General features: G+C 51.6%; 1 protein-coding gene across 1 annotated transcript in view; it reads right to left on the reverse strand.

The window, feature by feature from the left end:
• Positions 1 to 21,642, reverse strand: part of SMARCC1 (SWI/SNF related BAF chromatin remodeling complex subunit C1) — a 69,254-nt gene that overhangs the window by 44,100 nt on the left and 3,512 nt on the right. Inside the window, exons 2-15 of the mRNA XM_054628775.2 lie at positions 18,091 to 18,210; positions 15,562 to 15,647; positions 11,242 to 11,323; positions 10,244 to 10,336; positions 8,971 to 9,040; positions 7,750 to 7,819; positions 6,489 to 6,564; positions 5,581 to 5,706; positions 4,761 to 4,879; positions 4,083 to 4,207; positions 3,359 to 3,418; positions 2,688 to 2,725; positions 1,398 to 1,519; positions 148 to 219 (exon numbers count right to left, since the gene is read on the reverse strand). Coding sequence (XP_054484750.2) covers positions 148 to 219; positions 1,398 to 1,519; positions 2,688 to 2,725; positions 3,359 to 3,418; positions 4,083 to 4,207; positions 4,761 to 4,879; positions 5,581 to 5,706; positions 6,489 to 6,564; positions 7,750 to 7,819; positions 8,971 to 9,040; positions 10,244 to 10,336; positions 11,242 to 11,323; positions 15,562 to 15,647; positions 18,091 to 18,210 — 1,259 coding nt within the window. The remainder of the gene's footprint in view (positions 1 to 147; positions 220 to 1,397; positions 1,520 to 2,687; positions 2,726 to 3,358; positions 3,419 to 4,082; positions 4,208 to 4,760; positions 4,880 to 5,580; positions 5,707 to 6,488; positions 6,565 to 7,749; positions 7,820 to 8,970; positions 9,041 to 10,243; positions 10,337 to 11,241; positions 11,324 to 15,561; positions 15,648 to 18,090; positions 18,211 to 21,642) is intronic.

Here is a 21,642-nt window from a genome sequence, read left to right on the forward strand (position 1 = left end):
CAACAATGAACAAACACTGTCTGTGGCTCTGTCCCTACAGGAAGTATCAGGCTCACACACACCCAGCTGTGGCCACAGGATTTATGGGATGGGAAGCTCCTTTATCCTGCCACACTGTCACTGCCCACATTCCCAGGTTTCACTCACATTTCTGGAGTCTTGGACTTGTTTTTCCCGTTGAAGAATTCCGGAAGCGCGCGGCGTTCAATCACGTGGATGCTGCAACAGAACAGTTCAGTGTCAGAGCCTGAAACAGCCCTGACTCCAAGGATTCCAGGCTGCAACAAGTGTCCTCCCTCTAGAATCACTGACTTCTCCTCAAAGTCAGCTTCTGAAGCAAAATAAAAAGGCTTTCCTTTTAAATAAACACAGAATGGTCAGACAATGACTAGAGAAGAGAGAAAGGAATTAAGGTGGGAATTGGAGGGAAATCAATGTATGCAAAACCTGTTTGAAATCCTCTTCCCTCATTCCCAACCCCTGAGAAGGGCCAGAAAGATTTCAGCACAAAACAGGGGAACCAGACCTAAACAAGAGTCACTTCCTTCAACTTGGTGAGAAAACAAAAAAAACCAAAAAAGTGAAGCCTGCCTGTGGAATCCTCTGAATCCTTCCCCCTCAGGGGAATCCCCAGGGCTGTTGTGGAATCCTCTGAATCCTTCCCCCTCAGGGAAATCCCAGGGCCTTGCCTTGGAACAATTTCCCACAGTTTTCCCCATCTAAGCTGAAGGAGAAGACTTCCCCATGGAGTCTTGCACACCACCATGAACCACTCCAGTCCCTTCCATATGTCCCAAATTCTGCTGGTTTTTCCTTTCCCTGCTCCCTCATTGGCTGTGGTACCCCTGGTGGCTGGCCCCATCTTCCCTGTAGGGCAATGCCACCCCCACGTGTGCCCATACTGAGCCCTTTGTGCCACCCCCATGCCCTCCATACCTAACCTTGTGCACAGCTCATGGCCAGGTCCTCTGTCCCTGATTTCCCTTGGGTGTGCTGAAATAAACCCTGCTGGACCTGACCCTACAAAAGGTCCTGCTGGCTGCCTCTCCTGGCTGAGCTGCCCATGGTGAGTGTGGATGACTGCTTTTCCTGAATGCCTCCCCAGCAGCCTTTCCACAGGATATCTCACTGGGGAACAGGATCCAGGCAGCAGCAGCAGCCAGCACCTCATGGACCCCCCTGCCCCAGGCAGCAGCAGCCACCACCCCATGGAGCCCCCTGCCCCAGGCAGCAGCAGCCACCACCCCATGGAGCCCCCTGCCCCAGGCAGCAGCAGCCAGCACCCCATGGAGCCCTCCCTGCCCCAGGCAGCAGCAGCCAGCACCCCATGGAGCCCCCCTGCCCCAGGCAGCAGCAGCCAGCACCCCATGGAGCCCCCCTGGCCCAGGGCCCCTCACCAGTTGTAGTCGAACCAGGAGGCGTAGCTGGGGATGATGATGTGGTTGGTCTGCTCGGTGACATTGTCCTCCCCCACGTCCAGGGAACGGCTCTGGTCACCCTTGTTGGGGTCCTCGTCCTCCTGGGGCACAGGGGGACACAGCAGGGTGAGGGAACAGGGGTCCCCCAGCCCACAGACTTTCTGGGACACCCCCATGAGCAGGGACACAGCAGGGTGAGGGCAGCACAGGGGTCCCACAGATTCTGTGGCACCCCCAGGAGAAGCAGGGACAGTAGGGTGAGAGCACAGGGTCCCTGAGCCCACAGACACTCTGTGACACCCCCACGAGCAGGGACAGCAGCACAGGGTCCCTGAGCCCACAGACACTCTGTGACACCCCCAGGAGCAGGGACAGCTTTGGGGCCTCTCCACTGAGCCTCCTGTGAACAGCTGCTGTTCTGCAACTGAAGTTCCAACTGCTGAGTCCCAATGATCATGAGGAGGGCACAGAGGAGGCAGCAAAACAGGGTCAGGACATGACAAGAACTGTACAAAACACCTCAGGTGTTGATTAAGTGACATTAAAAATAGCCAAGTCCCACAGGCAGACCCTGAGGAGTCACTGGTATCAATAATGGATCGTTATCTGTGATCAGATCTTTATCTGAGCCCCCCCAAAGACAACAAGGTATCACTCTGAACACATCCAGGGATCTGACATCTGTTAAAAATAGTGCCTGGCATGCCACAAATGCAATTCAATACAGAAACTACCCCTGCAGCTCTACTGAAATGATCAGGGAGCCAAAGCAGGGTTTAGATTTAGTCCTAAAACCGAAAAAAAACCAAAGCAAAACCTCTCTCTGAAAAATGCTTCTTGGAAAATACTCAGCATCTGTCTCCTCATTCTCCTTTTTGATAGACCAGATTTAAAAATACCAAGTCATCCACAGAACCTGGAGAGTTCTATAATAACAAATCCTCAATCCTGTCAGTCACTGATTTAATCTTAATCTTATAGACCCCTGGAAAATGAGTTCAGGTGAAGTTACTGAAGGTGAGACTAAGATCTTGACAGGACACAGGGAACGACTTCAAAGAGAAAGAGGGCAGGGTTGGATACTGGGGAGGAATTGTTCCTGGTGAGGGGCCAGGATGGAAATCCCAGAGCAGCTGTGGCTGTCCCTGGATCCCTGGCAGTGTCCCTGCCATGGCAGGGGTGGCACTGGGTGCTTTTTAAGGTCCCAAACCACCTGGGATTCTACAGTCTCGGTTGTTACCACATTCAGGAAGCAGCAGGTGCTGTTACCTTTCCTCCAGTTGCCACTGTCTCCTCATCCTGCTCATCTGAAAGGTAAAACCATTGAGAATTACACCAATAAACTCATTTAAATGCTCAGGAGCCTTTCCAGCAACACAACTGTTTAGCTGGAAAGGACATTTAATTTCTTTGGGAAGGGAAGGAAAGGGAAGGGAGGAGGGAAACGAAGTGGATCCCACATCACTAAAGCAATTACACCTTTACCTATCCCAGACCAGGGAACAGGTAAGAATACAGGAAGGATAATTAGAATTTCTCAACACTTCAGAATCTATAATTAATTACTTCCTTTCCCAGTGTCCTAAATGACTTTTGTACAATAAGATTTGGGATACGAGTTTGTATCTCATGCCAAGGCTCAGCAAAGCTCAGGGAACCTGTGATTTACCCTGATTCCCAGTAAAAAAAAAAAAAAAAAATCTGCTAGAAAAGAGCTTGCATGTCATGTTAAAAAATAAAAATAACAGTAGCCTATGAGGGAACAGCCTTGCAGTGAAGAGCTGGTACACTGAAACTTGAATTTGTATGAAATATGAATTAATTCAACAAAACAGCAGAAGTAGAGATTGCTTTTTAAATTGGGAGATTTAGAAACATTTAAGAAATGTTTTAAAATATTGACTGGAAGCAGGATTGAGGGTGAGGGCTCAGGGCTTTACCCAGGTCTGCCACGGTTCCTCCTTTCACGGGCGTGTTCTCACTGTCCTTCTTTGGGTTCACTGCAAGAACAGAGTGATGAGAGAGCAGCAGAGCTGCAGCCTGGCCTCATTCCCTGGGCTCTGCCTGCACTTCAGGAGTTCACAGCAGCACAAGGGCCCGTTTGTCCCATTGCCCTGCATTCCCAGCTCCACTCAGAGCAGCACAGCCCTGCCCGACACACAGCAAGGCTCCAGTGCACATCCACACCAAGGAACACCCAAACAGGGAGACTCCCAAAATTACTGCTGCCAGGGATGCTGAAGGAATTCTTTTCCCCAGAATTATTATTGCCCACACCAACACTTCCCTGAAAAGGACTAAAAGCACTTGACACCAGCACATTTTCCACTCATTTAACATCCTTCTTCTGGGGGCTTGGCAGGGAAATACTTTGCTCCAGAAAACTCCATTTCCCCCAACATGAGCCAGTGAAATGAAACATTTCAGCAGATCACTGCAAATCTATTTTTAAAAGTGTCTTTTATAAATGTAGTTTTGTATTTTAAAAGGCCAAAAGGAGGTGACACTGCTGCCCTTTTCAGCTGTTACATGCCTGACTAGATAAATTTATGGGCAGAGATCCATGGCCACGCAGTACTTCAAAGATGTGGCAAAATATAGACACAGTTTTAATGCAGTTTCATTTCTAACACTCAAAGAGCCCAAAGTGTTCCCATATTTTACCATTTTTGGGAAGTACCACTTCTTCTATGTTGGGTACTGGGGTGGGATCCTCCATGTCCTTGGTGAGATCCTCCTGCTCATCCTCTTCCTTCTGCCCCCTCCTTTTGCCATAGAGAGCTGCTTGCCTGGAACAGAGCAGACACAGGGGCTGTGCCAGATGCTCCTGGACAGGGCTCAGTGCCAGGACAGGAGGGTCAAACCCTCCTGAAACCCCTCTGGGAACAGGGGCAGAACCAGCCCCCCATCTCCTCACAGACCCCAACTCAGGCTTTACACCTGGGAGGAGGAATTCAGATTACCAACTCATTCCTGATAAAGTTCCAGTTTTGTCTCATCAGAGCCCCACAGGTCCATAAACAACACCTGAATTCTTAGCTTTGAAGTGCTCCCCTCCATACCCACACATAATACCCCATAGTTAGTAATTAAGTTTTTCATTACTATTAAAAACTTCCTTATTACTATTTAATTAATAGTAATTAAGTTTTTATTTGGGTAAAATATCGGTAGAATAAGGAATTGCACAAACTGCTCAGGAATAATCCCTCAAGCCAATCCAGAAATAATTCCAGAACCCCAGGTCACGGAGCTCTCCCCATAAGCATTTCTTGAATTTCTTCTCTTCCTCATCTCTTTTCACCTCAAATTCCAGGCCTCTGGACACTTGCAGACACTCACCCTTTCTTCCCTGTCTTTTTCCTGGACTCCACAGGCGTGGGGGGTGGAGAAGGGGAGTGTTTCCTCTTCCTTGTGCTGGCTGCTGCTTTCCTGTCCCTCCTCTCAGGGCTCCTCACAGGCTGGGAGGGAGCAGAGCTTGGAGTTATCCCAAATTCTCCCACTGCAGGGCTGGAGGCTGCATCCTTCCTTAACCCACCCCAAAACAAGATGCCACAGCCTCTCTGGGCACCCTGTGCCAGGGCCTGCCCACTCTCACAGGGAACAATTCCCAATTCCCAATCTCCCATCCATCCCTGCCCTCTGGCACTGGGAGCCATTCCCTGGGTCCTGTCCCTCCATGCCTTGTCCCCAGTCCCTCTCCAGCTCTCCTGGAGCCCCATCCCATGCCCAGCCCAGCTGTGGGGATCCAAACACCCACAGCAGTGCCAACACCCCAGGATGGTTTGGAGGGACCTTAGAGCCCACCCAGTGCCACCCCTGCCATGGCAGGGACACCTCCCACTGCCCCAGGTGCTCCAAATCCCAATGTACAGCCTGGCCTTGGGCACTGCCAGGGATCCAGGGGCAGCCACAGCTGCCCTGGCAATTCCATCCCAGCCAGGAATTCCCAATTCCCAATCTCCCATCCATCCCTGCCCTCTGGCACTGGGAGCCATTCCCTGGGTCCTGTCCCTCCATGCCTTGTCCCCAGTCCCTCTCCAGCTCTCCTGGAGCCCCTCCAGGCCCTGGCAGGGCTCTGAGCTCTCCCTGGCTCCCTCCCTTCTCCAGCCCTGTGCCTGCAGAGCTGAAGGACCCTGCTGTCTCCCCAGGCCCCCCTCACCTCCTCATTCTTCATGGAGATCCTCTGGCGGAAGCTGACGGATTTCCTGTTCTCATCCACCTCATAATCCTCCTCATTCATCCACTCATTGAACACATCCGTATCCAGAATCCACTTGGCATGGACCTGCACACCAGGAGACAGGGACAGGCTGATGCTTTGGGGAGAAACAACTCCACGGGAGACCTCCCAGGGTTAGGGACATTCCTGGAGCTTTACCAGGTCTGAATGTCCCAATCCCTCTGGTTGCACACACACTCCTGGCAGTGGCACAGGGTAGGACCACAGAGGATGAACAGGACTCAGAACTCAACCTCTGTTCCTCAACCATTTTCAGGCCTCCAGGAGTGGGAGGTCAGTTCTGAGATCTGGGACAGCAGCTCTGGGTTACCAGTGCTCTTTGCATGCTGAAAATTGCCATCAACACCTCCTAAATACACACATCCCCTCGGCAGGTGTACCACAAACACCAAAAAGTGAGCAAGAGTTGGCCATTCCCTGGAGGGACAAAGCCAACTGTCAGGATTATAACATCCACCTTCACATAGTTTGGTTTACACAGCTGAGAAACCTTCTGGTGCTTTAGAGCCATTTCTACAATTTATTACTGATTTATTAATACTTCACACAATTCTCTCTGACTATTCCTAGTAAGGTTTACACCCCAAAATCCTGTTTTCCAGCAAGCTACAGGTGCTGGAACAGACTGCAAGGCCCTTTCAGCCTGGGCTGCTGTGACTCCAGGAGCAGACACAGAACATGGCCAGGGTAACACAGTGAGTGCAGGGCAACACCCAAGAACCAACTGCCCCAGGAGGGGAGCTCTGGGAGCACTGAGCCAGACTCAGCTCCCCAGGCCTAAGGCAGGCTCAGCTCAGCTCCCCAGGGCCTGAGGCAGGCTTTCTCACCTTCCAGGGTTTCTCGGGGATGGGCGCATCCTCGATTTCCGCCTCGATCTCGCTGGCGTGGACCCAGGTGTCGTAGCTGGGGAGGGGCAGGAGAGAACAGCTCAGGCACCAGGAATGGTTTTCCAGCAGCTCTGGCACGTGCAGCCCTCCCTGCTGGGACTGCTCATTCCCACGGGGAGCAAACCCTGCTTTGTGCCACAGAAATGGGGCATCCCATGCACGTTAAAAGTTTAAAATCCTCTCAGTGAACCACTCCAGCTTCAAGTGCAAGTCTGGAGAGATTCAGGGGCTAAAGGCAGCTCTGAGTCACCCAACCAACCCTGCCATTAACTTAATCACTTCTTTCTGTTCTTGTGATTTCAAAGCAAGAGCTACTGGATTCCTGGAAGGGAGGAAGCTGCACCCTGTCCTAGAAACCACTCATCATTTATATTCATTCTTCCACATTATTTCCTCAAAAGTCTGTTTATTAACAAACTGCACTGAGGAACAGCAAAAGCCACAGTCCTTTGTAACCAACACCAGGTGCTGAGGAAGGAGTCAGGTGCAGGGAAAGAAGTGCACACAGCCATTCCTGGCTTTACACTTTGTTTTGTGTGTACCTGGTTTAAAAACACCAATAGAAGCCTGACTACTGATAGAAATATAGAAATATTTAAAGGCTCTTCATCTGTATGAATAAAAAACCTGAGTGTGATTACTGTTTGCTGTCCTCCATTGAAAGCCCCATGTGAGATAGAGCTCCTAGGAATTTAGTGTATGAACAGATTTCAGTGGCCTGAAAAAGTTAATTAAATAGAAGTCAATACTGGGTTATCAATGTTTTCATTGATCTTCCACAGCTTGGGCTCAGAAACCAGTTATTGCAAATACAGTGAAGCTCCTACCAGCACATACATTGAATTTTAACATGTTCCAAGAGCACAGGGCAGGTTTCTCAAAGGATGCATTAACAGTCACTTGCACCTGACTGAACACAACCCTTGGAGTAAATCTCTTTGTCAGAGCTCAGCCAGGTTCTCCCTTTAAAATTTAAGGAAAGGCTCATTCCAGCTTTAAAATCAATTTCCAACCAGTTCCTTGTGGCTCTGCAGAAGAACTCTTTTTCCAGCCTCACCCACCTGCCAGTGCCACAAAAGGATGTGGATATTGCAGTTTTACATCAATAGTTCATTCCTTTCAAGCTTTGCTCATTGAGATAAAGACTTTTCCATCAACAACCAGTTAAAACTCAGGGTTTGCTTCCCCCAGCCATCTTTACCTGTCAGGAAAAAAGCCCCAATGTACCAGCACCTGCTTGTCCTTTTTCATCACAGGTCTCAACCACTCATCTGCAAAGGGAACACAAGATCCAAGCTCAATAATTCACTTTTGCACAGTGAGTCAAAGGGAAGTTACTGCAAACCCCCTGCTAAAGGTCTGCTGGGGCTGAGCAGGGAAGGGACCTTAAAGCTCATCCCAATCCCCCCTGCCATGGCAGGGACACCTCCCACTGTCCCAGGTGCTCCCAGCCCTGTCCAGCCTGGCCTGGGCACTGCCAGGGATCCAGGGGCAGCCACAGCTGCTCTGGGCACCTGTGCCAGGGCCTGCCCACCCTGCCAGGAACAATTCCTAATTCCCAATATCCCATCCGGCCCTGCAGCTCTCAAGTACCAAACCCTGCAACCCAAATCCTGAGCACAGAGCCCAGAGAAGCATCACAGGAGAAACCCCAAGGATGTGAACCTCCATCTCCAATCCCTGCTGGAATTTTGGGCTGCTCCCCCAGTGTGACCTGGGGCTCAGAGCTCAGAGCCTGAGACACACACAGGGCTGAGCTGCTGCTGTCAGAGGGGCAGACACAAACCATTCCTGATCCCTGCAAACTGCAGGGAGCACTTCCATCTAGTGGCCAGCACAGGCCAGGGAATGTGGGAAAGGGATTTCTTTATGTCTGTGCAACTTGGGCTTGAGGACAATGACCTCCCAGGTAATTAAATTTATTTAAGATGAAAAAGGGAAGAAATATTTTTTGCTATTTGCAGAAAGAGGCAGCAATGAAATTGCTTCTTTTTGGACCTTGCACTTCATGCAGGCAGAGTGAACTTGAACACAGCCAAGGCTCATGGAGGAGCTCTCCTTGCCCCCCACACACAGGGATTGTACCAGCATTCCCTGCAGAATTCCTGGAGAGCCAGGAACTCAGAATCAGGGAATTGCTGAGGCTGGAAAAGCCCTCCAAGATCAGAGTGCAGCCATTCCCCAGCACATGTCCCCAAGTGCCACATCAGCTCTGAAATCCCTCCAGGGTTGGGACTCCAGCCCTGTCCTGGGCAGGAGGAACTCTCCCCCTATCCAGCCTAAAGCTCCCCAGGCACATTATCCACAATGCAGCAAGTGTTCCTCAGGAGCAGGCTGGGAAGAGTCCTGGTGAACACTTCCACAGCTTCTCATGGCACTCATTCCCAGAGTATCCCCACTGAAAAACTGCCCAGAACCTTACCATCATCCACTGAGGTAGGACTTGGATACACGTGGTGGGTAGCCTTGGATTTCTCTTCAGTGACTGTTCCCTGTGGGAAACAGGAGAAACTGCATGAGAAACCCTCAGCACATCACCCCAAAAGGCAGCTGGTGCTCAAAACTTCCATCCCATAAACGTGTAAGGGATTGACTGAACAGCACAATGAGCTGCAGATCCCATCCCTGGATGGCAGCAGCAGGAATAGAACAGCACTGTGGGGTGGGATGTGGGATACTCTGGGATCAGGGGCTGAAGGGCAAGAGCTCCCACAGCTCAGCAAAGGGACAGGGCAGCTCTGGAAGGAGCTGGAAAATGACAAAAATTGGAGCAGGGAGGACTTGGGACAGCAGGGAGCCACAGGCACTGGGCTGGGGTAGTGGGGAGATGACAGCAAGGGGTTAAAAAATGAAAATAACCAAGATAGTGAGGAAGCAAAGCTAGTGACAAGATGAGCATTCAGAGGCAGAGCAAAGGAAAGCCCAAAAAGCAGAATTAGGGACAATTTCTGTTTTCATCTCCTCACATCCCTGCAGAGACAAAGCTGCTTTAAAAATCCCTTAAATCACTCATGGATACAGCGTGGAGCTCACTACAGACTTCCTTTATGAAAGGAAAATTGACTCATTCACTCTAATTTAAGCAATAACACCCATCCTGAATCAGCCAAATAATTAAGAGCAACTTGTGAAAATCTGCCCAACTGAGGCTGAGACAATGGTTCATAATCACAACACAGGAAATACATTAAATCTGGAAAAGAAACTCTTTGGCTACAGCTGTGACTTGTCCTGACTCAAAAGCCATCAGACCATGCAGAGGTCACGTTCCAGGGTATTTCTCTGCAGACAAGTGAGAAGACTGTTTATGTTTTTAAGGATGAAGCCATTAATCTTGCTCAAGTCATCCTGGAATTACGAGGGCAAGATTCCCTGAGGCTGCCTGGGCTCTGCTCAGCACCAGCAATCAAAGAGTGAAATAAAGCAAAAACCAACAACCATTTCAGAGTGAAGCTTCCTTCTGCTGTCCCACACATCTGGAACAGCTGCCTCACTCCCTGCTTCAGACCCAGGCTTGGACAAACCTGTGCTGAGCAATAAATCAGCTGGGGCTGTCCCAGCTCACCCAGAGCCAGCTGGCAGCAGGTCCAGGTGTGCTTTTAGAGCACAGCCAGGGTTCAGGCAGCCCAGGGCTAAGGCAGGGCTGTCCCTCAGAGCTGAGCAGCCCTGGTACAGCTGTGCTGTGTGACATTCACCTGGTGACGCTTGACAATGTCCTTCAGCTTGTTGGCCAGCTTCAGCTCCATGTCAGGAATGAGGTAGATGGTTGGTCTGCTCAGACAGTTGTTCTGGGAGAGAACAGCAAGGTGAACAAGGAATTAGGAGGTGATCTGTGGCAAAAATCAGAATATTCCTATAAAACCCCCAGTGCTGGAACTGCAGTGGAACCCAGACAAGGGGGTGACACAGGTCAGTGATCCCAGCTCCAGGAGCCCAGGGACAGGGACATTCCCTTCCCACAGCTCCCCAACAAAGCCCTGCCCAGGTTTTTATCATGCACTGAAACCACTGTACGTGGGCAAGGGCTTTTTGTAATAAAAATATTGTTGCTTTTTGCTGTTCTTCCTATTTCCATTGCTAATGGACATCTGAAAGTTATGTTTTGACTACATCATACACTGAACTTGGCTTCAGAGTTTAAAAAAAAAAATCACACATTATTGCCATGCAGCAGTTAAAAAACTGAACTTCAAATGAGACTCCACAGAGCTGCTTAATGAGTACAGATAATAACTTGTTTGGTAAAGTGAGAGTAAAATGGATCCTAACCTGAAAAAGGCCAGTTCAGATCAAACTGGAAGTCAGCCCTGGAATGGGTACAGGAGCAGTCACCCAGCCCCAAGGGTGCCACCTCCACAGGGACATGGGGACACCTGGGATGTTTTCCTCTTTCCTTACAACAGGTTTTCCTCACACAAATAAATAAAATAAAAACCTCTGCATATCCACAGAAGGCCAATGGAAATACTTCACATTTTTCAAGCAAAAATGTGGAATTGTGACTGAGCTGGGTGGGAGAGGGAGGGGAGGGTTCTCCATTCCCACAGAGGGCCAGGGTGAAGTCCTGCCCTGAGTGCCAGCAGTGGGGCCTGCCCTGCCCTGGGTTCCTCCTGCCCAGGGAGTGGGGCCTGCCCTGGCCTGGGTTCCTCCTGCCCAGGGAGTGGGGCCTGCCCTGGCCTGGGTTTCTCCTTGCCTGCACCAGTGTTTTCTCAATGGTCATGAACATCTCCACGTTCCGGTCCATGCGGGAGGGATTCTGCAGGTCAAACCTCCTCCTGTCAAGGGAAATGATTCACAAATATTAACTGCACATCCCCAGCTGCCAGCAGTCCAGAACCTTCCCTGCTCCACACAAACTCTGGATCGTGGCAGGGGTGCCAGGACACTCCAGCACAGCCACAACTATTTCTGCTGCACTTGGCATCCTTACCAGCAAGAAAACCACCATGAACCACACCAAGAAATGCAGCTGATTTGTGAGATGTGCAGGGAGAAAAAGGAAGGTTGACAGTGTCCACCAAACCCTGCAGCAGGGCTGTGCATTCCACCACAGCCACAGGGAGTAATTATACACACAACCACCATGGATTTCAACATCAGATGAGAAAATTCATGGATGAGCTCTCATGGCTCTCTTACTTCTAGCTGCCCCCATCCAGCAGTCCTGGGAGTCCAGAGAAGCAGCAATTCCTCTGCCTGGTGTGAGAACAAACCACCCTCCAGGACACAGGCAGCTAACAACCCATGGCAGCATTGTATCACCACCTTTACTGGACCCTGGTGCTCTAACTTTGTTATTTCATGGACAAATCATCACAATTATTGCAATGCCAATGGAGATCTGTCCATCAGAAACGGGGGAGGACACAAAACCTGAGAATCCTCCTGGGAAGCAGCATGAGAGACCCCAGATAACCTCTGCTGTGCCCACCTGAGCCCTGGACACACCTGGAACTCACAGATGGGCCAACCCAAATGAGGGATGGGGGTGCTGACCCCAGAGCCTGAGGAGGGACAGCCCCAGCCCCAAAGCAGCCTCAGCAGCTGCAGGGAGTGCCACAGCAGGTGCTGAGCCTCAGGATCCAGCCTGACCCAAAGCTGCAGAGGTGCTGAGCCCTCAGGATCCAGCCTGACCCAAAGCTCCAGAGGTGCTGAGCCCTCAGGATCCAGCCTGACCCAAAGCTCCAGAGGTGCTGAGCCTCAGGATCCAGCCTGACCCAAAGCTCCAGAGGTGCTGAACCCTCAGGATCCAGCCTGTCCCAAAGCTGCAGAGGTGCTGAGCCTCAGGATCCAGCCTGACCCAAAGCTGCAGAGGTGCTGAACCCTCAGGATCCAGCCTGTCCCAAAGCTGCAGAGGTGCTGAACCCTCAGGATCCAGCCTGTCCCAAAGCTGCAGAGGTGCTGAGTCTCAGGATCCAGCCTGTCCCAAAGCTGCAGAGGTGCTGAGTCTCAGGATCCAGCCTGTCCCAAAGCTCCAGAGGTGCTGAACCCTCAGGATCCAGCCTGACCCAAAGCTCCAGAGGTGCTGAGCCTCAGGATCCAGCCTGTCCCAAAGCTCCAGAGGTGCTGAACCCTCAGGCTGTGTCCCCAGATGCAGAACAGGACCTGGAGCATGCCTGCACCTCCAGGTTTGGGATCAGGCCGCTGCTGGGGTCTGGGAAGGCTCCTGGGGCGTGGGGGGTGGCAGGTGTGAAACCCAAATCCTGCACACCCAGGGCAGGTGTGAATCCCAAACCCAAATCCTGCACACCCAGGGCAGGTGTGAATCCCAAACCCAAACCCTGCACACCCAGGGCAGGTGTGAATCCCAAACCCAAACCCTGCACACCCAGGGCACTGGCAGGTGTGAGACCCAAACCCTGCACGCCCAGGGCAGGTGTGAATCCCAAACCCAAACCCTGCACACCCAGGACACTGGCAGGTGTGAAACCCAAACCCTGCACGCCCAGGGCAGGTGTGAATCCCAAACCCAAACCCTGCACACCCAGGACACTGGCAGGTGTGAAACCCAAACCCTGCACACCCAGGGCAGGTGTGAATCCCAAACCCAAACCCTGCACACCCAGGGCACTGGCAGGTGTGAGTCCCAAACCCTGCACGCCCAGGGCAGTGGAGGCTGGCACACCCTCCCCACGAGGCTGCAGTCACCACCCAGCTCACACCAGCCATTCCCTGCCAAGGGCAGTTCCCTACAAACACAGCCCTGTCCCAGGCACAGATCCCTTGGGCCAGTGCACACGGGCTCAGAGAAGGTTCAGGAAAGCAAAGCTGAGCCCCAAGCCTTTTAGCTCCAAGCCCTGTGACCCCACTAAATCAATGATGACATCCCCCTGGGACCTGCAGGATGTCCTCCAGGAGCCCTGGGATTTTCAGGAGGGAGGAGCCAGGCAGGTGGATCTGTGGGAACACCTGAGGTGCTGGGCAGCTCCACCAACACCCCCTGTCAGGGGGATGGGTTCTGTCCTAAAGCACATTACCCTTCACACTGAGGACATGGCAAACAAATCAAATGTAAGATCCTGGCACATTTCTTGGAATCAGCCTTTTAGAGAGGAATTTATGACCTTGTTGTGTGCTTTGGGAAGTTCACCCTGACTTGCAGAAGCATGGCCAGACATCAAGGCTGTCAGGCCACTGTTAATAAGGTGTTTTACACCTCTAATACAGAGGATTTTGAGTCAAGACTGAGCCCCTTCTCCAGTATGCAGCCATGGTCTGTATCCAAAACACCCAGAATGGCTCTGTGGGAGACAGATGCCAAATAAACACCTACAGACCTCTTGGTACCTGTGACACAAAGACACCCAGGGCAGGACCAGAATGTTGCCATTTTTAGCTCAAAACCTGCACTGTGCATCCATGGAATGCTGCATGCCCCCAGCTCCCTGCCTGCTGCAGGCAGCCAGAGAAGCACATGGATAATGAGTAACAGCACTGTTTCAGCTGCCCATTGGGATAGAATGGCACTAACTCTTGCTGGGCTCAGCTCAAGAGGCTCCCTGGGCCAGGCTGGGCCAGGGGTGTATGTCCAGCTCTCAGACATACCTATTGTGGCGAGGAAGGGGACTTCTCCTATAAGACAGATCAGTCACAAACAGGTTAAGCAGGAGCGACAATGCAGACCAAAACAAAAATCAAATCAAGCACAGGGCAGGCAAACAGCACAGATCACTTGGCAGGGTCAGTGGGGACACATGCCAGGCTCTAGGGCTGAGCTCAGAGTTAAGTGCAGGATTACTGCCCACATGCACACACACCAGGCACTACCCACCTAATCCTGGGCAGCAGCAAGGCAGGGACAGGGGAGGAGGCAGCTCCAGAGCCCAGCTGGGCTGGGCAGCTGACTGCAAACCACATTTTCTTATTGAAAATAAGAAATGTTCATTCAGTTCAAATGTTCCTGAAGTTGGACCCATTTCATTCCTGTATCTTAAGGCAAAGAGGTAGCAGGACACTGCTGGTAAACCACACTGCAGAGAGGTGCCTGTCCCAGGTGCTGGTAAGATTCGAATAGGAAAGCCCCTGAGAGTGGTTTATTCCTGATATATCCACCTCAGACAGAGCAGATATGAATATAAATAATTCCTAAAAACAACCAATCATTCTCAAACAACTTTGTTTTGCCTTTTAAATGGCTCTTTTGTGTAAAAACAACTCAGTCAATTCAGGAATGCTGCTACAGATTGGAAACATCACATCCAAACTATTGAAATTTGTGGACAGGAACAACCTCTGCTTAATTTTATTGATTGTTTACATTTATTGGCTTTTCATCCTCTTTTTTTTTTTGCCCAGTGCTCTCAAAAATAGTGATTTCAAGGCCAGGTTGGACACTGGGGCTTGGAGCAGCCTGGGACAGGGGAAGGTGTCCCTGCCATGGCAGGGAGTGGAACTGGGTTACTTTAGCATCCCTTGCAGCCCAAACTATTCCAGGATTTTATGATCCCACGCTGCTGTTCCCTTGGGAAGAGGATTGTAACTGAACAACACCCAAGTTAAACCACTCCTGAGATGTCACAGGGGTATTTTCATCCCAGTACCAACAGCTCCAGGGGCAGAGTTTCTAAGTGCTTACCCTCCCCAATTTTGGAGCAATGGAAACCTGAGCATTTACTAGGAACTGCAGTGCCTCGTGCTTTCCCAGCCATAACTAAACCAAATAATCAATACAGCAACAAAGATTTATGTCTCACAGATGTGAGACTGATCTGGTTCATTTTCTCAGTCAGACAGCAAGGAAATAAAAAAGGAGCCTCAAACTTGTAATTAACTCCAACTACAGGCCCAAAACCTTCAACTTGGCCAACTCCTCTTTAAATTTAGAAGTGTGGGGGTGTGTCTTAAAAAAGCTACCATCAGCAAAACAGGAAAAAGTTCCCTCTTCCCATCTCCACTGCCTTGCCTGCCCGAGTCTCCAGGAAGGATTAAACTTTAGGTAGTTTGCATAAGCAATTCATGTGCTTGGTTTCATGCAAAAGGTGTATAAAAAAATAAAATACAAATAAAAACTTACCAGCCCTGTTCATTCTTATATTTGTAAGCAGCACCAAGAATGTGACATAATGTACCTCCAGCTTTGAAATCCATGAAGCACTTTGCCTGGCACCCAGAAAACAAGGAAAAACAGTCACATTGTCTTTTATGCAATTATTTTAAACAAACACATAGTGGTTAGCTGAGTTTTAGACATAGAACATATCAAATGAAAAGTTAAATTTTCAGATGAAACACTTCCAGAGTTTGAGGTTCTCCTTTCAGAATGTTTCCTGAAGATTAAATGTATTTGGATTAAGCAGAATTTTTTTTGTTTGCAGGAACTTGATGTATCTGAAAGCTCCAGGTCGAGCTGTAAAAATCCAAAGTATTCTTTGAACACCCATTTCACAGTAAATTAAACCTCACATCGTAGCTGTCAGGGAAGCAGCTCCTCATCTGTGTGAGAGCATCAAACCAGATCATCAGGAATGAGCACCTGAAGCAGAGCTCAGCTATTCCACACTCCATCCATCCCTCCCCAGGGAAAGCTGTGTGTCAGGAGCTGCACATCTGCCCTAAAACACCAAACCCAGCTCATGTCTGCCCTCTCAGCTTCACCTGAGTCACCCCTTCCCAAAGCAGGAATCCCACAACACTCAAACAGGGCTGGAAGCTTCAGAGTCCCCCCAAGTCCTTTCTCTGCAAGGTTATTAAAAAACTCCTGTTTCCTGAACAAAAACTCAATTTTCTGATAGATTTGAGTCTGGAGTGTGCACCTTTCCTGCTCTCTCTGGGCAGGAGGGCTGTGCCTGGGAAAGGCAGCTGCTGTCAGAGTCCTCCTGGCAATGGGGACAAGAGGATGGGGCAGCTGCAGGCAGGGCAGGGAGGGCAATGCCAGGACCTGCTTTGGTCCTGGATTATTCTGTGCTTCTCAGTAAATATAAAAAGCCTATACAAGGCACAAAGCAGAATCTGGGGAGCTGCTCAGAGGCCAGGCTCTGGTTACCACCAGGGGCTTTCTGCTGGGAGCAGGAGAGACCCCCCCAAACAGCAGCATCCTGAGGATGGGCTGAGGAGTTGGGTCCTGCTGGAAGTAACTGAGACCCAAGGGCTGTAAATTAACCTGAGCAAATTTGGCCAGATTAGAGCTTTGAAGCAGCAAGAACAAACACAGGAACAACATCTTTATGATGCCACTGCAATGTTTATTGCCCATTTTTAAGATAAGACAAATTGATTTAAGGCTCAGGAGCACTCCAGTGGTTTATGCACTTGAGGAATGTGGGCAGGTCTATGGTTTGTGCTGCCACATCCAAATAAAGCTCTGCAAAGCTCTCCCTGTCCCTGAAGCTCCCCACTATCACTGAGGCATCAGGAGAGGTGGTGAGATCCTGATGGCACCTTGGAGTGCTTCTGGGTGCTCTTCAAAGCACCAGGAGAGCCACAAAATCCCAAAATGGTTTGGGTTGGAGAGACCTTAAGGTTCATCCAGTACCCCCTGTGCTGTCCCAGGAACACCTCCCACTGTCCAGCCTGGCCTGGGACACTGCCAGGGATCCAGGGGCAGCACAGCTGCTCTGGGCACCTGTGCCAGGGCCTTGCCACTCTCAAAAGGAAGGATTCCTTCTAAAATTCATCTGGGAATTGCTCTGGGATACAACCCAGGAGTGAAAACCCTTCAGTGAAGGAGTGTGCACACCCCACCCTCATGGAGAGGTTACAGGGGCAGAACACCTGGGGACACCAGCACAGAACAACACAAGGACTGTCCTGTCATGTGCCACAGGAGCTCTGCCAAGTTTTCAGGCCAACTTCAGCTTCAATGGGCTTTGACCTCTTCACTGGCTAGAAACGGTTCCAGCTTTGTGCTGCCCCCCCAAAGAGCCCCAGAGGCACAGCCCCAGTGCCAGCACACACCTGTGCCAAAGCTGAGCACACCTGACAGCATCAGGACACCTGTCCTGGCCCACAGAGCCCCCAGGCACCCAGCTGGCACCAGGCTGGCACCCTGCCCTCCTCCAGCTCTCTGGGGCTCACACTGCCCAGGACAGGGCTCCAGGCTGCACTTTGGGAGCAGCACCCTCACAGTGCTGATGTTGTTTTGGGTTACCTGGATCCCAGGGGACTGAGATCCACCCCAGGCCAGCGGGTCACTGCCTGCTGCTGCAGAATGTGGCACAGGCATTTCTCAGCCTTGGCAACCTCCCAAGTCTGGAGTTGAATAACCAAAACACCTCATGGCAGCTTGTTTGCCTTGGAAAATGCATTTTACTCACTCAGTTTAGGATGCACCAGTCCAGATTTGACTTAAAACTGATGACTTACACCGAGTTTAAGCAGAAATGAAAATGTTCCCACAGCATTCCAGAAATCATCTCAAATACAGAAAGAAGCTGTATTACAGTGCAAATGTGCACTAAGGAGAGCTGTGCTGCTCCAGCCCTTCCAGAGGGTGCACAGGAGGAGCCTGGGCTGGGACAGGGATGTCCCAATGCCCTGGACACATCCCAGGAGCACACACAGAGCTGTGCCAGCAGTGAGAGCCCCAGCAGAACACAATACTCACAGGAAGCTTTGTGAAGGCAGGATTGGTGACATGTTTTCCAAAGGCATCTTCCTGGAACTGCAGCAGCTGCACCACCAGCCCAGCCAAGGTTTTATTGGTAGGAGCATCTGCCTGAACGTACTGCAAGACAAGAAGCACAGTTTGTGGGGACAGGGAAGCTGCACTGAGGCTGCCTGGGGACGCCCCAGCTCCCTCCTGCACCCACAGAACAGAGCTGGAGCATTCTGGGATCCCTGGGGAGGGGTTTGCACAGGAGGGGCACCCAGCAGAACCATTGTCCAGCTTCAGGCTGAACATCAGCCAGCACTCACCTGTGGCTGAGCTCCCAGCTGGGCTCCAGACAAGGATTAACCACTCAGCTCCTAATAAAGGACCAGGCTCGTGCTGCCCACACACACAGAGCCTCCTGCTCTAATCAACTCCCAATTAATCCTCAGAGCAGCCCTTGGTATAAATAGGATGTCCTGCCCAAAGGGAAAAGCTGAGCCACACAAAGGCACTTGGGATGTTTTGGGACAATCTGAGCAGCTCCCAAGGTTCAAGAAAATTACATTTACATTGTGAATGTAAAATCACAGCATGGAATATTAAACCCCCTCCCTCCCATGGTGCTGAGTTTGTGTCACCCCTAATATCCAGTATTCACTCACTGGATGTCACCTCCTTGCTGTGCCAGGTGACTGCCAAGAGCAGAACAAACATCACTTTTCCAGGTAGAACATGGAGCAATTTGAGATGCCCCAGTCTCTCAGCTGGGTATTTCTCAGCCTTTGCCCTTCCCTCAAATCAGATTCTTCTAAAACCCCTTAAAGAAAATGAGTTTGAGACCCAGACCCTCAAAGTTTTAAAGCTGTGGTGCCAAACACCAGCCAAACCTAACTGAGCTTTGCAAAGTATCAGCTCCAAAGGCACCACAGAGACACAGAGTGAGTGGAAACAATTACAATTCCAGTGTCTGACCACCCTGAGATGGGAATTCCCCCAGCACTTTCTCAGGAGCAGGCACAGATCTGAGACATTCAATCTTCCCAACTCAAAGGACACAAATTCCCCTGAGGCTCCCGAGTGTCCTGTCCTGGGTCTAAATCCTGAGCCAGAAACACGAGCCTGGAAGGAACTGAGGGCTAACATTTCAAAGCTGCAGTTCAATTTGCCCTCTTCCCTCCCCCAGGAATTAATGTTTTAATTACATCAAAATCACAGAATATCCTGAGTTGGAAGGGATCCACAGAGATCACTGAGTCCAACTCCTGGCTCTGCACAGGACTTTGGACAAGGGCTGGAGGGACAGGACAAGGGGGAACAGCTTCCCACTGCCAGAGGGCAGGGATGATGGGATATTGGGAAGGAATTCCTGCCTGGCAGGGTGGGCAGGCCCTGGCACAGGGTGCCCAGAGCAGCTGGGGCTGCCCCTGGATCCCTGGCAGTGCCCAAGACCAGGCTGGACAGGGCTGGGAGCAGCCTGGGACAGTGGGAGGTGTCCCTGCCATGGCAGGGGTGGCACTGCATGATCCTTAAGGTCCCTTCCCACCCAAACCAGTCTGGATTCCACAAACCTCCTTCAAAAAACAAATCCAGAAGAAGTGGCATCCTTGTACTGACTTTATATATATAGTTGTTTTTTTTCAGATATTTTCCTTCAGAAGGAAAATTACATGAGAATGCACCTTGCACAGCCTATTCTTAGACAGGTGAACTTTTTCAGGCAGTCATTCCTTTTCCTGCAGCTCCCATTTTTCCCTCTTGCAGGAGGCACTGACAGCTGGAAGCAATAAAGGAAGACAACACCTTCTCATCCTCCCTTGCACTGCCACTATCCTGCAGATCCTTTTAATGAGAAGCCCATTATCTTGCCTGAGGTTCCCTGAACAATAAAGGGGAAAAACCCTTCAAAAAGAAGCCCAAGACTCCCCTCCATCATTTCTGCATCCTAATGAGGAGCACAAATGGGTCTTTAAGCAGTAAAACACAGCAGACAATTTCCCAATCAATTCACAGGGGTTTGAGGGACCACAGAGGCATCAAGCCCAACAGATCTCCAGGTTCTCCCCTCATGTCCACACAATGCTCCTGCAGCAAATAAAGGTTTCTAAGCAGTGAATTCCAGAGGACAGAATGATGCCCTGTTCCATAAGAGGATTTTGCTCTCCTGCTGAAATGCCAAAGCCCCACAGACACAGCACAGAATTTTCCAACCTTTCCACAATAATTAGAAACACAAAGCCACCCCCTGTCTTTAAGCAGAAAATGTGTGGTCAGAAAGCAGAGTGTGAGCAGCAGCAGAGGGAATCTCTGCAGCCAGTGCTGCACTGCAGCTGCCCTGGGAGCATTTGTCACCAATGGGGGACAGCCCAGGGCTGCCTTTGATGTGGGCACTGACCCCAAAGACCCCATCAGCTCTGCTGTGCACACACCTTCCCCACACAAAGGGCACTGCAGCTCAGAGCACCACACAGGAGCCACGGGAAACCCACCCTGAAATGCTTTGATCTGGGTCAAACAAACGCCTGCTCCTTTCCAAAGGGGAGAGCACAGAGGAGCTGCACACAGACCCCACCCTGGATCCATCCCCAGGCAGGCCCAGGAGGCTCCTGCCAAGGACAGCAGGGCCACAGACACGGCCAGGGCAGCCCCTGGGGACAGCAGGGACACAGACACGGCCAGGGCACCCCTGGGGACAGCAGGGACACAGACACGGCCAGCACAGCCCCTGGGGACAGCAGGGCCACAGACACGGCCAGGGCAGCCCTTGGGGACAGCAGAGACTGCCAGGACAGCCCCTGGGGACAGCAGGGCCACAGACACGGCCAGGGCAGCCCTGGGGACAGCAGGGACACAGACACGGCCAGGGCAGCCCTGGGGACAGCAGGGACACAGACACGGCCAGGGCAGCCCTGGGGACAGCAGGGACACAGACACGGCCAGGGCAGCCCTGGGGACAGCAGAGACTGCCAGGACAGCCTTTGGGGACAGCAGGGCCACAGACACGGCCAGGACAGCCCCTGGGGACAGCAGAGACTGCCAGGACAGCCTCTGGGGACAGCAGAGACTGCCAGGGCACCCCTGGGGACAGCAGGGCCACAGACACAGCCAGCACAGCCCCTGGGGACAGCAGGGCCACAGACACGGCCAGGGCAGCCTTGGGGACAGCAGAGACTGCCAGGACAGCCCCTGGGGACAGCAGGGCCACAGACACGGCCAGCACAGCCCCTGGGGACAGCAGGGCCACAGACACTGCCAGGGCAGCCCCTGGGGACAGCAGGGCCACAGACACTGCCAGGGCAGCCCTGGGGACAGCAGGGCCACAGACACGGCCAGGGCAGCCCCTGGGGACAGCAGGTGGTGCCAGCCTGACACATTGATGGCACAACTGTCCCCAGCAGCTGCCTGTGCCCTGCTCCAGGATATTCCTGGCAGGGAGGAGGAGATCCCAGCTCTGCCTGGAGCTCTGCCCTGCAGACCCTCCCTGGGCAGCAGCCCAAGGCCTGGAGCAGCCCCAGCTCAGGGATATGCTCAGACCCCTCTCCACGGGCCAAGGGGGTCCCAGCTCTG

Source organism: Agelaius phoeniceus, chromosome 1, assembly GCF_051311805.1.
Source record: "Agelaius phoeniceus isolate bAgePho1 chromosome 1, bAgePho1.hap1, whole genome shotgun sequence".
Taxonomy (NCBI): domain Eukaryota; kingdom Metazoa; phylum Chordata; class Aves; order Passeriformes; family Icteridae; genus Agelaius; species Agelaius phoeniceus.